General features: G+C 45.7%; 1 protein-coding gene across 2 annotated transcripts in view; it reads right to left on the reverse strand.

Moving 5' to 3' along the window:
- Positions 1 to 12,229, reverse strand: part of PKP1 (plakophilin 1) — a 187,011-nt gene extending 174,782 nt beyond the window's left edge. Inside the window, exon 1 of one of the 2 annotated variants that reach the window (XM_086923160.1) lies at positions 11,841 to 12,229. In XM_086923160.1, coding sequence (XP_086779286.1) covers positions 11,841 to 12,048 — 208 coding nt within the window. In that variant the 5' untranslated portion in view covers positions 12,049 to 12,229. The remainder of the gene's footprint in view (positions 1 to 11,840) is intronic. The other variant, XM_086923161.1, reaches the window with a different exon arrangement.
- Between the last annotated feature and the right edge of the window lie 2,256 nt (positions 12,230 to 14,485).

Consider the following 14,485-nt stretch of genomic DNA (forward strand, 5'->3'; position numbering starts at 1 on the left):
GCACAAGAAGGCACTGCTTCTTTCTGCCACTCGAGTAGATAGATGTTCTACTTGAGCAGCAGCTTCCTCAACACGAATGGAAGGTTTCTCAACGCGAGAGATGGAGGCCATCTGCACCGGCCCGCATTGAGAAATCTCCCTGGGAGTTGGTCTGGAGTAAGATTCGCCTCGTTCGCGCTTACCAACTTAAAGTTGGAAAGCGCGAGTGAGGAGAGAATTCTGCTGAATGGTGCAGAGTTTTTTTTAACTCTGCAAGCTACGCAGAGCACAGAGTGCCAAACACTCAGGGAACTCTGCGATTGGAGTGAAAAATCACACCCAGGCCTAGTTTTGCAGCTTCATATTGCCTACCATACCACAAAAATGTCTGGGTGGTCCCGGTTACAGGGATGGCCATGCTTCCAACTGGCCTACTTTCTAAAGTTGTCAAATACAGAACAGTCTCAGTGAACACACAATATCAAACAGTTAATCGCAAGTACTTGGGCAGAATGTAATTCAGGGTTTACTTGACAGTTACACCTTTGTGATCATATCCAAACACACAGGTACATACCTGTAGGAACACAATGCGCTACCTGTTGATTTTTGGTTATGTCCATAAGGGATTGATATTCTTGTCTCTGCTTTCTTGTATCAACGAGTAATTTCAGATATTTTCCAGAAAAGCATCCATAGGCCAGTAACAGGCTCCATATAATCGCCATCAATCTGTGGCCTTATTGATAAAGTAGCAGCATGCATGTATAAGTCATCTTATGATATCTATTCTTCTCCATGGATCTATGTGTCAGTTACGTTATTTCACCCTTGTTGTAAAGTAGGCACATTCATACATCCCGATACCAACTAATTTTAGGGTTCTTTAAAACAGTAGTTATAAATGTGGGAGGAGTCCGTTTTTTGTGCTCTCTGTAATTCATAGTAGTAGCAAATTTCTATTATTCTTGAAGTCCCGTAGCTTAGTGGTCTGGACTGAAGAGGCTTTTCTTTTGGCATGGGATTCGTTGAAGGAAGGGACAGACAGGAAAGCTGCCAGCCTAGACTGAGAAGCTATGGAATGGTCGTAGTTTGGAGTTTTTCATGAAGGAACGAGGGACATGGCAAGGAATGGTATGAAAGCCATGCACATTTCTTGCAATGTACATTGCTTTGAAAGTGATATGTCTTGCCACAGGTAGTCAGTGTGGATACTGAAGTTCTGGCTAAATCCGCTGCCTAGCATTAAGGGTAGGAAGAAGTGCTTAATTTGAGCCAGTGGTTTTAACGTGAAAATTGGAAGCTCATGTCATGTGTTTATCTCCTTTATTGAACTCTGATTGCAGCAAACTAAAAGCGACCATCACGGTAGTAACAGAACCTCCAAATCCCCAGCATTCTGACCAATGTGAAGTACTGCCTCTCTTATTGTTGCTCTCAAACAGATCAACGTTGTTTTGTTACCCGTGCCGATACGACATTCGTTGATCCAGATTTTGCATGGATATAAAGGCCGCTGCAGTCATTTAAGTTGTGTGTTCACGCGTTATGATGTAAGAAGTAGTATAGGAAAATCATATCCCTAACTACAGTATACCATCGAAAACGGCAACCATGAATTTCGTTTTCTGGCATCATGGCATCAGGCTGTTCCAGCCAGTTCTATATCAGTAGCAGTGACCATTTTCTCACCATTTGGTAGAGATACTTTTTTGAAGAGCCCATTATCCCAGCCGCAATCTACACGTCCTGAAGATGGTCTGATGGACTACAGCCAAACAGACCAAAACGTCGACCTCATCATCTATTCCACAGAGAGTTTGTTATTCTAAAGCAATATGTACTCTAATTCTGAGAGTTTTTTGCTTTTTGATTCAATTGGAATAGATATAAAGTCATGTACTGTGAGGGTATTTTGATTTGACTTCTTTACATGATTAGATGCTGAGTGTTTTATTCATTTGTACTCCATTCTCTATTTGAAAATATAAAACAAGATATATTTTTCAAAACTACTAGGTTCTCCCGTGTTTCTTCATAGTTAAGTCATTTTTGTTGTCTTATGACACTTTGGTGCTTGTTCCGGTAGGACTAACCCCTTGATTTGTCTGTGATTGACTAAAAGTTCTTGGCAAATCAAATCCCTTGCAGGCTCCTTTTACCTTCTACTCAAACAGATCAAGCCGACAGCTTCCTTTCTTAACAGCAGAGGGCCCGAGCCCTGGAGCAGACCCTTTTATCATGATTTATTTAATGTTGCAGAGACATACTTGATCAACAGCCAAGGAAGCCCTGGTCCTTCATTAATTTGTATAGTTTGAGCCAATGCAAGAGCAGAAAAAGAGCAAGTAAAATAGAGCACAGACAGTTTACATGCATGCTTTGCACTGCATGAGCGGATGAGATTCAAGTTTCAGCCAGACATAGAACACGTGCAGCACATGCACGAAGGAGAACATAGTATTCCCTCACACACTGGGTTGCAGTCATATAACCTTACAAGTACTGCACAGGTAGCAACAGTACAAGGATCCTTTTTATTTGCTGTGATGAGCATGGCAGCAGCAATGTAGGTTTCCCTCATGCAAAGAAGTGAACACGCAATGACTCCCAGTCAACACTAAACATGCGGCAATTTCCAGCCAAGAGACATACTCCGGCCTCTCGTTGTAGAATTCCCTGTACTCTGGGGAGAAGCTCTTGATCCCACACAGACGACAATCCCCAGTGGCTCAGGTGCACACCCATTTCAGGGGTATCGTTTGACGTTTCTCTGCAGGTGTTATCAACAGAGGCTGTTCTATTAGAGAGATGAGATACTATCAGCCCACTGCAAACCGAGCAACAAGTTACTTACTTTCAATATTCTGCTCAACGTGTGTGGCAAGCAGGAACCTGCCATCGCCCAATATTCTGCCATCTCGTTTATTCTTCAAAGACAGATCAGAGACATGTATAATAAACCGGATTCAATGGAGTTCAAGCTCAGCATCTCACCAATATGATCTTGTAACATGGTGAAATGTCATACACTTTCCTTCAACTTGCAACCACGTATGAGACTCCCAAATTAACCGATATAACTAGAGAGCTATTGCTGCCAGGGATCCAGTTTCCCTTGACCTTTCTCTAAAACCTAAACTTTCCAAGGCCCAGACAATATAGCCATATTAGAACTAAACCATCTACCCACACACCTACATGGTCCTTGGCTTCTGACTATGAAGCCATCAATTTCAGTTGAACACCCCTTACCCCAAATTTGGTAACATCCAGTGCTTCCATTACTCAAACAAGATAGCTACAAAAAAAGTTGCATATTCCATTTACCATAATCCCTGTTCCTCCTCCTAGCCTGGTAATAAACAAAGCCTCTTTGGGCCAGGTAATATGGTTACCTTAATCTATCCCTTCGCCAGCGGAATGATCAATTGAGCTATGGCGAAGCACAACCAATAATGGCCCTTTGTAATTTCCAACAACCCATATCAATGTATGACCGAAACTGAAATGCTAATTTCCATGTTCACAACGAACACATCCTACATTCCCAGCACTTGCCATCTTTTAAAGACCGTCCAATCTTACTGGCACTTGTGAAAATTTGAATCCCCCAAACAATACCCACCGTTCCACTCCACCAACTGCATTATAGTGGGGTTGACTCTCTACAAGAACAATGCCTACATTCATACACATACAGCAAACAAACCAACAGAGTTCATTCTTAATGCGGGAATGCCTACTTTTTATGGAGCCAAGCCGTAGTTACATTCAGTGCACCAACAAAGTGTTGTGCAATGTTTCATAAAACATGTTGGTACATCTCCACTGTGCTGCAGTCTTGGCACTGCCAGCGGTTGGCGGCCTTGGCAGGGAGCTACCCACTGTCTCTGCTTGCACATTTGTCTCTGGGGTGAAATGCCTTGATAAAGAACTGGTGAAGTGCCTAGACTGAAATTGCTGTTTTTACATTTCTATGATCCACACCCTTGGGGTGTTTTGTACAAATACGTCAAGCAGACCCACTCTGGAAAAGCTTCTCTGTGCTGCAGAAAAGAGAAGCATGCTTCCCAGCGAGGGAGCGACATTAGAGCTATTGAACCGTCGGCCGACTCCAGTACCCTCGAAGGGCACCAGACATTGGCTGGTGTTGTAACATTCCATCTCCAGTTGACCGGCTAGAGCTACTGCTCGTCCCAGCTAGGGCAGCTAGATGTGATACGCACTTTGAAATAACATTGGAAAAGATGGATTTTCTCAGCAAGCTGTTTTCAGAAACGTATATTTGCTTGAACTCCCCTGACCATGAGCAGGCCTGGAGCAGTCAGGTACTCCAGACACTGAAGGGTATTTTATGGTAACTCCACACAGAATTTGCCACCTGAAGCATGCAGTGTGGAAGGTGTTGGAACAATGTAAGGGGGTGAAAGGTCTTTTTTTACCAGCAAAGTTCAGAATTTTCCACTTTCACCAAAAAGTCTGTAAAGTTTCATGTTTGCCCTCATCTGTGCCAAAGTTTTCTGTGCATTACGAAATAATGTTCACTGGTTGTGTGATGGTTGTCCTGCGAATGTGAAAAAGTGAAAAAATGTGCTAACTACCGACTTGCAGAATTTATCAAAGATCTTCATGAAGATTTAAAAAAAAAAAGTCAAACAACCCTAGGGAGACTCCCATTTCATGAAAGGAGCGCTGGTGTTCAAAGTAAGCGAGTGCAATGTTTAAACCATAGTGTGGACCATTTTGCAGACTCTCTTGCCTGGTATGTTATGGAGGGTGATTGACGCTGAAATATGTAGCCATTGTCATAGGGTATTAGGGTTGGATTACCACAGTTTGGTTTTAAACAGTGCAATCTATGATTACTGCAAAGGAATAACTTGCAGAATAATTGCCGGGTGGGAGTCGTGGGGTTCGTCTCTCTGCAGGGGAGATTGGACTCTAGCCCCGTTTCCCTGACAGCGACCACGGTCTACTGACCAGGGAGGGATAGATCTCAGCCCGAAACGTTTCGACTGGGCAGTCAGTGAGCGTGGTGCCGGCACTTGAGCACAAATGACGATGAAGCTCTTTCCCTCCAGGGCTACCAAACATCTCCTGTGGTAGGTTTAGTAAATTGACGATGCTAACATCAAAAACAATTTTGGCTCAATAAAAACCATTTAAAACTAAAAACAATTTCTGCAACTGTGGTATACAATTTTGCATGTAATAAATATGGCCCAGGGTACATCTAGATATGTGTGGTTTGAGCTGCCTTCAGGCGGGAGGAGGGTCACAATATCAGCCAGTCCAGTCCACCCCCAACAAGTCTCTGTCTACTGCAGCAGAGAAGAGTGAAAATGATGCGGAGAAAACTCTGTCACCGCCTACACCTGCCAAATTAGGAGACAACATGGAAAGAGAGAGGAGGCCAGAAAACGAGGAACCTTGAACTGGGGTTCTAGTCGGGGAGCTGGTGCATGTGATGAGGCCACACTCAAGGGCCCAGAACCTGGACGTTGAGCTATCAAACAGCACAGAAAGAAGGGTTCTAGCAATCACAGCACAAAAGTATTCATTACAGGTATTTACTTGTTTAGTTGCTGGTGTTGAATATAGTTTGAAACAGTGTAAGATTAAAACGATATCGCTGGCCATAGAACCCCTCATTTATTATTCCGAACCTGCCCCTCTACAGGTCAACAGAGATGATTTTATAAGGACATTTCAGAAGCAATGGCGCCATTTCCCCCAAAGATAGATACAAAAACTTCAACGACAGGCTCGGTGCTTGCCTGCCACTGTTATGTAGGCGCTGGCAGGGCTAAGTGGGCGCAGGTTGAAGTTAAAATCGCGGGTGGTTGGTAGGAGGCCCATCTTCCTGACTGCGCGAGGATCCGTTCCTGCACGCCGTTCTCGATCACTATCTGCGCGAGATCTCTCATCCCCACGTCAGAATTCATACCTGCAAGTCACATTCGGCACAGATCCAGCGGTGCTCCCGGCTCGAGAGCGGAACGGCGCATCCTCCATGACGCAACAGCGCGTGACTGTCTGTTTATGCGGCTTGTGGTGTTGCAGGAGATGCGATATCTCGTCACTGTTTGCCCACTTGACCAAACTACGTGACCAGGGAAAAGCGAAACACATCTCTGCTTCGGTCAGCTCTTATCTGCTAACATTAGGAGGGAGTGCTAAGACATAGAACATGCCACCCACATTAATCGTAAAACGTCGGATGGAAGCAATAAACTTTCAGCGAATCCTTCCGACATCTTGAAGAGTATATGGTCGGTTGATGTTGTGTGGGTGTGGGTGCTTCGTTGAGCAAAAGAGCATGCCGAGTGGTCTAAATCGTGTGTTGAAATCCAAGTCTGACACGTAGGCGAGATCACTGCAGATGTGAAATTGATACATTCTTTCCAGGTTGCCATAATGGAATGTATAGAAAAGCATTTCTTGTATGAGAAAAGGACTCTGCGTCCTACGTGGAGCTTCAGAGAGTGCAGAGGAAAAGGTGCACTCATGTAAGTGCTGGGTGATGGTGAATAGTGTGAGTGAGTGCAGCATGAGTGCTGGGAGTGTAGGGTGAAAAATATGCTGATGTGAGTGTCGGATGAGCTGCCTGAATGCAGTTTGAGGGGAAATCCCATATGCGTATTGGGTGAGAGGAGTGCATGCAGAGTAAGAGGAGTGAGTGCAGGGTGGTGTGATCTGTAAATGCAGGATGAGTGGTGTGCCTGTGTGTGGTGCAGGATAAACGGCCAGAGCGAAGGGAGATCTGTAAGAATGACTGGTGAGTGGAGTTAGTGCAGAGTGAATGGTGTGTACCTATGAGTTCTGGCAGACTCTTGTCCCTGTGTGCAGGCAGGATGTACAGTGAGTGCCTGTATGAATGCAGGCTGAGAGGTTTGTCAGTGTGAGGGCAGGATGAGAAAAGGAAGTGCAGGGTGAGTGGTGTGATTGTTTGTATGGTTTGAGTGCAGGACGAGTGATGTGCCCATGTGAGTGAAGGCTGAGTTGTGTGAGTGACAGGAGTGTGCAGCGAGTGATGTGTCAGTGTGAGAGAAGTGACTGCTGGGTGAGTGATTTGACATATAAGTTTGGGTGCAGGTGAAATTGCAGAGTGGGAGGAATGAATGCATGGTGAGTGATATGCTTGTTTGAGTGAGATTGCAGAGTGAGCAGTGAGAGTAACAGGTGAGTGAAGTGTCACATGAGTGCAGGGTGAGTAGTGTGCTTGTGTACCTGCAGGGTGAAAAGCGTGAGTGCATGGTGAGTGGTGTGAGTGCAGTGGGATCACTTTGAGTGCAGGGTGAGTGGTGTGCTCATGTGACCCCAATCTAGGTGGAGAGAGAACAGAGTGAGTTCATGGCAAGGTGCATAAGTGCATTGTGGTCATAGTGAGAGCAGGCTGAGTGGTGTGCTTGCGTGAGTGCAGGGTAAGACGAGGATGAGCGGTGTGAGTGCAGGGTAACAGCGGGAGTGCACTGTGATCGCTGTGAGTGGAGTGTGAGTGGTGAAAATGACAAGTGAGTGGAGTGTCATGTACTGGCAGGGTGAGCGGTGTGCTCGTGTGAGTGCAGTGTAGGAGGAAGGTGAATGGCGCGAGTGCATCGTGCGCAGTGTGAGTGCAGTGTGATCGCTGTGAATGCACGGTGAACATGAAAGTGAAGAGTGAGCATTGAGAATGAGGAGGAAATTGTCTGAATGCAGAATGTATTCCCATACACCTGGAGTAATTTAGCATTGTATTGATGGCTGGTGTAGGGTTTCAGATATAAGTTAAACTATTGCTATTAAGGCATCAATCAGGGGTGGAGGAAACAAATAATGTGCTGATCCTGCAACAAACTTTCAGTCTTCCTTATTAGGGTTGTCAGCTGATCGGATTTATACTGGTGCCACCAGTATTTTGATGTCCCAGCCAGAACAAAAATAAGCAAAATCACCCAAAGCAGTATTTTGAGGACTTATGTCTGCATACTTCAAACAACAAATATAAATAACACTTTTAAATGTGTTCTAGGGCTGTCCTAATGATCCGAGGCTAATAATTGAAGGAAACAAAGACAGAAAAGTAATTTTACAAATTAATACATACCATTTTATTTACAGCCCTATTTAGTGTTAAGGCAAGGCCTTTGCAGACTGGTGAACAACAACTAATGGCTGGTATTTTTCTCTAGGAAAGGTGGCAGCCCTACTTGTGAGATGTATTTTCACTAAATCCGTTCTTCCACTGTGGCAGAAAAATGAAATACAAATAAGGAATAGGCAGAGTAGGGACCCAGGGGATACTGGAACCAGTTAAAAAACACAAAGCCAGTTCACTAAGGCATGTAAGTGGTCTTTAAAGACCCTCGGGTGGGGTGGGATAAGACTCCAGACACTGCCCAGCCGAGCCCAGCCCGGGCTGAGATACAGAACGGGGGAGGGGTGGTGGTAAGCCCTTTTAGCCTTATGAGTATTGCGTGCCCGGTCTGAGTGGCGTGGGCACGTACAGCTCTAGATATTGACTTGGAAGTAGGTTATTTGGAATCTAAAGATGCTGCAATAATTTAATGGAGCGCCAAAGTGTATGCTCTGGACTGTGTGTTGAAAGTGGGCTGCCAAGATGGTCCTCTCTTGCCTTTCGCTGTGTTATGGTCTGGACACAGGTCTGACTTTGATTTCAGGGAGTGACAAGATCATGAATGAGCCCTTTGGTCTCACCCTCACTGGTGACGTTTTAAGTGCATGAGAAATCCAACATAAAAGGGATTGGTAGTTTGAGTTTGAATTCAGGGGTGCCGACTCTTTTTGTAAACCCGCAAAGAGTAGTTACGGACATCATTGTTGGCATAGTCACTGGTGAGCTGGAGAGTGAGTGAGGTTAAAGCAGTGCTTAGCTTGTAAAAGAACAAGTGCTGAGGCCTAAAGTTCTGCACAGAAGTCCCCGTCCGGAACCAGGGCCAGACTGGGACCCAAAACCGGCCCTGGTAAAGTGCTCGCCCGCCTCCCCACCCCGGGGGGTTGTGGGTGCTGCCGAGCTCTTTGCCAGGGCCGGTTTTCGGCCGATTTTGCAGCTATGCTGCAAAAACAGTCCTGTAACAAAAACGTCCCCCAGGGGTCCAAAACCACCAACCCCACCCGTGCGGCGCACCAGAGGATTGCCGGTGCCCGCTATGGCCAGTCCGGCCCTGTCCGGAGCTATCGAAAGTCAGAATCCTGAACATCAATGTTGTAGTCTTCATTCCAACTCATGCCTCTTTAATCCAACACCCGACACTCCCTGCCTCTTTAGTATATCTGCTGCCAAAAGTCAGGAACATTCGCAACTCGGAGGTTTCAGACAAATGCCTATGCGGCGAGAAAGAGGATATGAAACACTGTATGTTGCTTTGGCACTATGGCAAGGTCAGGTCCAACATGAAAGCAAAGATCCTGCATAAAGAGCAGCTTGGTAAACAGAGCAGACCAAACTTTCTTTTTATTTAGTGACCTTACGAGGTCTACAACCAGAGCAACAGGCTCCGCTGGAACATCCACACAAAAAACTTCAGGACGCGCAATGAGAATGTTTCCTGTGTTCATCCTGCCTATGACCCTTCTGTGACAGTCCCGCCTGTTAGCCCAGACCCACCGTTTTACTCCTCTGGCCTCGCAGGCCTTTCTCATTTGGCCCCAATTTTACAAAATGTAGCATTTTAGTCTCGTTTTTAATGTATTTTAACTTTTATACTGTGTGTTTGAATTGCGTGCGCAAAATGCAGTTGTTTTTTGTACTGTGTGTATCTGTCAGCAAGGCAAATTGGCTATAGATGGAGGTGGGGGAGTTTGATAAAGATGTTCAGGTGTATCAGACATGTGTACCTGTTAGTTGGGAGAATTGGCTTAGAGGGAGGTGGGGGTTTGAGAAGGATGTTTGAGAGTCCATGTCAGTCAGGAATGTTTGGGATTGAGGGGAGTAGTTTTCTTTAAAAACAAAACTGAAATTAATTTATACATACATACCTACATACATACATACACATGACAGTACAGTTTTAATGGGTGTAGTAAACTCCTCTTTATGTATTTATACACATATGTGCATAGGAGATATGTTTGCATTGCACGAGTCTCTTGTGGTGAAGTATGCTATTTTTTAACCAAATACGTGAATTTAACTTGTACATACAAAGATAGATATGGCGCTTAGTAAAGTTTAAAGTTTTAGTAGCAGCCATAAATCCTGCTATTTATACACCCATACACCCATACACACATAAAAGGAGCAATATTTACATGGTCTTTTATATTCATGTATCTTGGGGTGCAATATAAATGTTTCCCCTCACATAAATGTATCTGTTTATAACAGGAAGCACAGTCCAATGTATAATGACACATGTATAACGACAACCTCATCGCCATAATGTGAGAAGCATAGTTTGTCATGTCTGAGTATAAATACATTGTCCGTGTATATGTACATACACAAACATATATGTGTGTTTGTGTGTGTGTTTTTTGTGTGTGAGTACATATACAAATATGAACACACAGAGATAGAAGGATTTTTTGAAGATTTACAATTCTTTATCTTCCTGTTTCTTTCCCCCCTTTATATTTTTGCTCTAGGATAATGTCTGTTGAGGAAAAATAAGAGCGGATCCCCAAAAATGAGTGCTGGTGGGCGTCACCTGCGACCACCGGGTCAGATGACGCACTGGTTCAGAGTGAGCTGATTTTCACCCGTTACAAAGTCCTACAGAGGAGGATATGTAAGGCGCTGGCAGGGCAGCGTCTGGTGGGTGTGCGTGTGTGAGGGAAGGTTTCATTGCCACTGCCTGTCATATAGGTGTGTATTATTGTGTGCGTGGGCGCACGCGTGTTAGAAAAGCATAAGGCTGCCACTGACTAGGGTGCGAAGGAAACTTCACACTGTCACAGGCTGCCTGCGCTGGACCCTGGGTGTACATAAACGTGTGTGAATGAAGCTTACAGTACCTCTGTCTGTGCTGAGCCTGTACTGTGTGAGAGAAATGCGCACTGCCACTGCACATGCTGCCAGGCGAGTGTACATGTGCATGGCGCTTGCATTGCTGCTGCGTGTGTTATACGTGCTCTCAACAGGACGGGCGCTTGCCCCATCACTGCCCGTGCTTTCGCTGGTGTGTTTGTGGTGTATTACAGCATGAGTGAAATAAATGTAGCGGTGGGAGGTCTCAGCGCAGTTCTCACGAGTGAACCTCAGGTGATGGGGTTTAGTGGATAGGTCACCTGTAGGATTAGGAAGACCCGTGTTGTTATCCTGACTGACCTCACTTGACCGGATTGTGAGATCTACGCATGACTTGCTGTTATTTACTTTTCAAGAAAAAGGCAAGAAGTAAGCAGGCACAAGGTTTGAAAACAAGCAAGACGAAGATGATATAAGATGCAATCTAGTCCCTTGCCCCATAGTTTGGAAGCAGAAGACTGTCTCGCGGTCAAATGTAACCTAATTTCCTTCTCCGTCCCTCAGTTCACAAAGGTGCGCTACTCGAGAACATTCTATAATTCGTCCAAAAGGTAGGTATGATGTAATAAACGGTAACACCAGCTTTAATGACTCAATATGCGAGGTATCAGTACCACCTACAACCAGGCCAGTTGCTCAATATTGTCAAACATTTGTGGCAGCCTCAACAGAGAGGCCATGTACGGAATGGGCACTGTCCCCTATTGAGAAGCTTTGACATTCACTAGTTGACAGTGTGGGGCGCCACACTGCTATAGAGCACTTTAGACCTCCGTGCTCATCAGGCTGAGCAAGCGCTATAATGCAAACCCTGGGGCACGCGGCGAACGCCTAGAGGAGTTCCAGCTGGCAGTGGGCGCTTTGCAGATAGACTCTCTCTTGTTCTTACCTCGGTAGGAGGTGCCCAGAGTTGAGGACGCCGAGGAGCGGGGTTTCTGCCTCCTGACGGTCATCAGGACTTGTTCCTTGACCCGCTGGTCCCCTGACATGCCATTTATAAGCTTCTTGTCCGATGGCAGTGCCAGGGACGAGTCGTTCTGTCCCTGGAAAAATTCGTAGGCCAGGGCCGTCTTCATGTGAGCTGGAGAGGCGAGCATGGCGTCCTGGTGCAGGGGCCACAGGCTCTATGAACAGGTGTGGACAGAAAGTTTCCAAAAAGAGATACAGGCAGCGACCAAAAATGGGCTCCTAAGGTCCAGAGCAAAAGGGTACTTCCACTGCGTCCTCCTTCTCCTGCTGGTGTTATGTGGCATGTGCACGGTGGAGCTCTGGCCACCCGCCCCACGCCCGGGTTATATATCCGCTCCCAGGCACCACCCACCCAGCAGGGCGCTGCACTAGCCCAGGGCTGCGGGAGGCGGGGCGGCGGCCTCTGACAGCGCCTGTCTGTTGTTTATGACACAAGTGCTACAAGGCAATAAAAGGCCAGGTAAAGAGGGAGAAAGGTGGAGAGGGCGGGGCCAGCAGGGGAAGGGAACAGGGAGGGAGAGCCGGTGGAAGCCGAACTAAGGCTGAGTAATGGCAGGGCCGGGGCAGGGCTGCTCACGGAGGACAGAGCGCTGAGTCAGGCACCCTCGGTGTCTGCGCCTCAAATCTGCACGCATTTACAGTCTGCACACCAGTCAACACTCACTGTCTGCGCCCATTCACTGTCTCAGATCTACTCTCGTCCACTGACTGCACTTCAGCATGCATTTGTTTCGTGACTCAGTCTACAACTCAAACTGACAGCCCTCTGCTCCTCACTTTGAACTCACAGCCAGCACCGCAAGAGGCACTCGGGTACAGTCCGCAGCTCCATTTGCATTTATTGAAACCCTAAACTTTCACTGTCTTCCGCGGGCACTCTGGATTCAAGCTCTGGCTCCAATTTCCCTTCACTACCTGTACTTAAACATGCACTCTTTGCACCTCAACTTTACAGGCATATTTCGTCGTCTACAACTATATGTTATGTTATGTGGTGTTATATTAAAATATTTGTAAAGCGCATGTCTACCCTTGGGTCTGCACTCGCACTTTGTGCCTCTGCCTTACTCTGCACGGCCCGCAAACTGCGTGTATTATCTGACCCTCAGTCTGCACTCCATTTGAACTCAGGCTGCATTCTCCCCCCCCCCCTCTCCAATCAAGTTATGCTCATCACCACATCCTGTTCTTTTTGGTTCCATTCTAATCCTGTGAGCAAAAATATGTGACATGACTCCGTGCTTATGCAAGTCTGTGAGTTAGAACGGACTTCTTTGCCCTGTTAGTAAAAAGCAAAGTTGGAATATGTTTTACCCCAGTTTTTCACCTTCCAGAAGGTTGATAGAGCGTGCTCGGCAATTAAAGTTCGTTAAATAAAAATAGTTTGTGAAGTCCTTAGATTCTATGGAAGAAGCAAGGTCCGCTCTTTACGACTTTCAAATTTAGGTGAACACCAAAAGAATGTGTGAGCACACCTCCCCGAGTTTGTGGTTTGTACCCCTGGAGAGATAGGCTAGTTTAACTCTTGGAGAGCAGTAAAATGTAAATGTTCAAAAGATTGAAATCGTGTATAGTTAATTAAAGCAATTTCACGCACAAAAGTTAAGATTTGACACACAGTACACATTAAAAAAGATCCTGTTTGACACAGTATGCAATATAAAACGTAGATTAAGAGTCCGCCTGAATTATATTATTACATTTAACCTTCTAGCGCCCTTCAAAGACTCATATGATTTGGTGAGAAAAAGTGCAGATGTTAATAAAGTGCTTGTGGGCTGATAAGCGCCCTATCTTGGGAGGATGCCGTATGACTCACCGTATTACAGTATTCACCCATCCGTATTCATGTCGGTTGGAAAATGGGTTACTGGTTGAGGGGGGAGTGAAATCCTACTCAAGCAGGAACCACAATCTCTGTCAGGGTGAAACACAAGCACACCCCAAATTAACTTGTGATTAATCCTTTGGCAGCTTGGCCCAAAAACAGTCAGACTTAACTTGGAGGCAATGTGTAAAGTATTTATGCATCAGTACAAACAATAATAAAGTGAAAACGCAACACAAGAAAATACCACAAAAATTAAGGAAAAAGGAGTAAAATGTAACAAATTAAGTGACGCAAAAAGACAAAAATCTAATCAGTAGTATCCAGAGATATGCAATTTTTAAGATCTATGTTAAGTAAAGTGCCTAAAAGCACAAAGCACCTCTACCAGTTATCTAGTTATGCGAGACCAGGCGAAAGTCACAAGTTCAGGCCGATTGCAATGGAGCTTGGGCCGTTTACAGGGACCAGGTCAGTCCCGCTCCCAAAATTACCTTCTAAAGTCTGGAGCGAAGAGTTCCATTCATGGAGGATGTGGCCATGAGGGGCAGAGGGAGTATCACAGATGGTTGTTGCGCCGCTGTAGTGCAAAGAGCAGGCCGGGCGTCTCGAACGGTCGCCGCTATAGCGCAAAGATCCTGTAGGGGGTTGCGGACAGACGTTGCTGGAGATTGGCGTTGGCAGTCACCGCAGGCCGTTAATGCTGCAGTGAGAATTGCAGATCTAGCAATGCTATT

Source organism: Lissotriton vulgaris, chromosome 5, assembly GCF_964263255.1.
Source record: "Lissotriton vulgaris chromosome 5, aLisVul1.2, whole genome shotgun sequence".
Classification (NCBI taxonomy): domain Eukaryota; kingdom Metazoa; phylum Chordata; class Amphibia; order Caudata; family Salamandridae; genus Lissotriton; species Lissotriton vulgaris.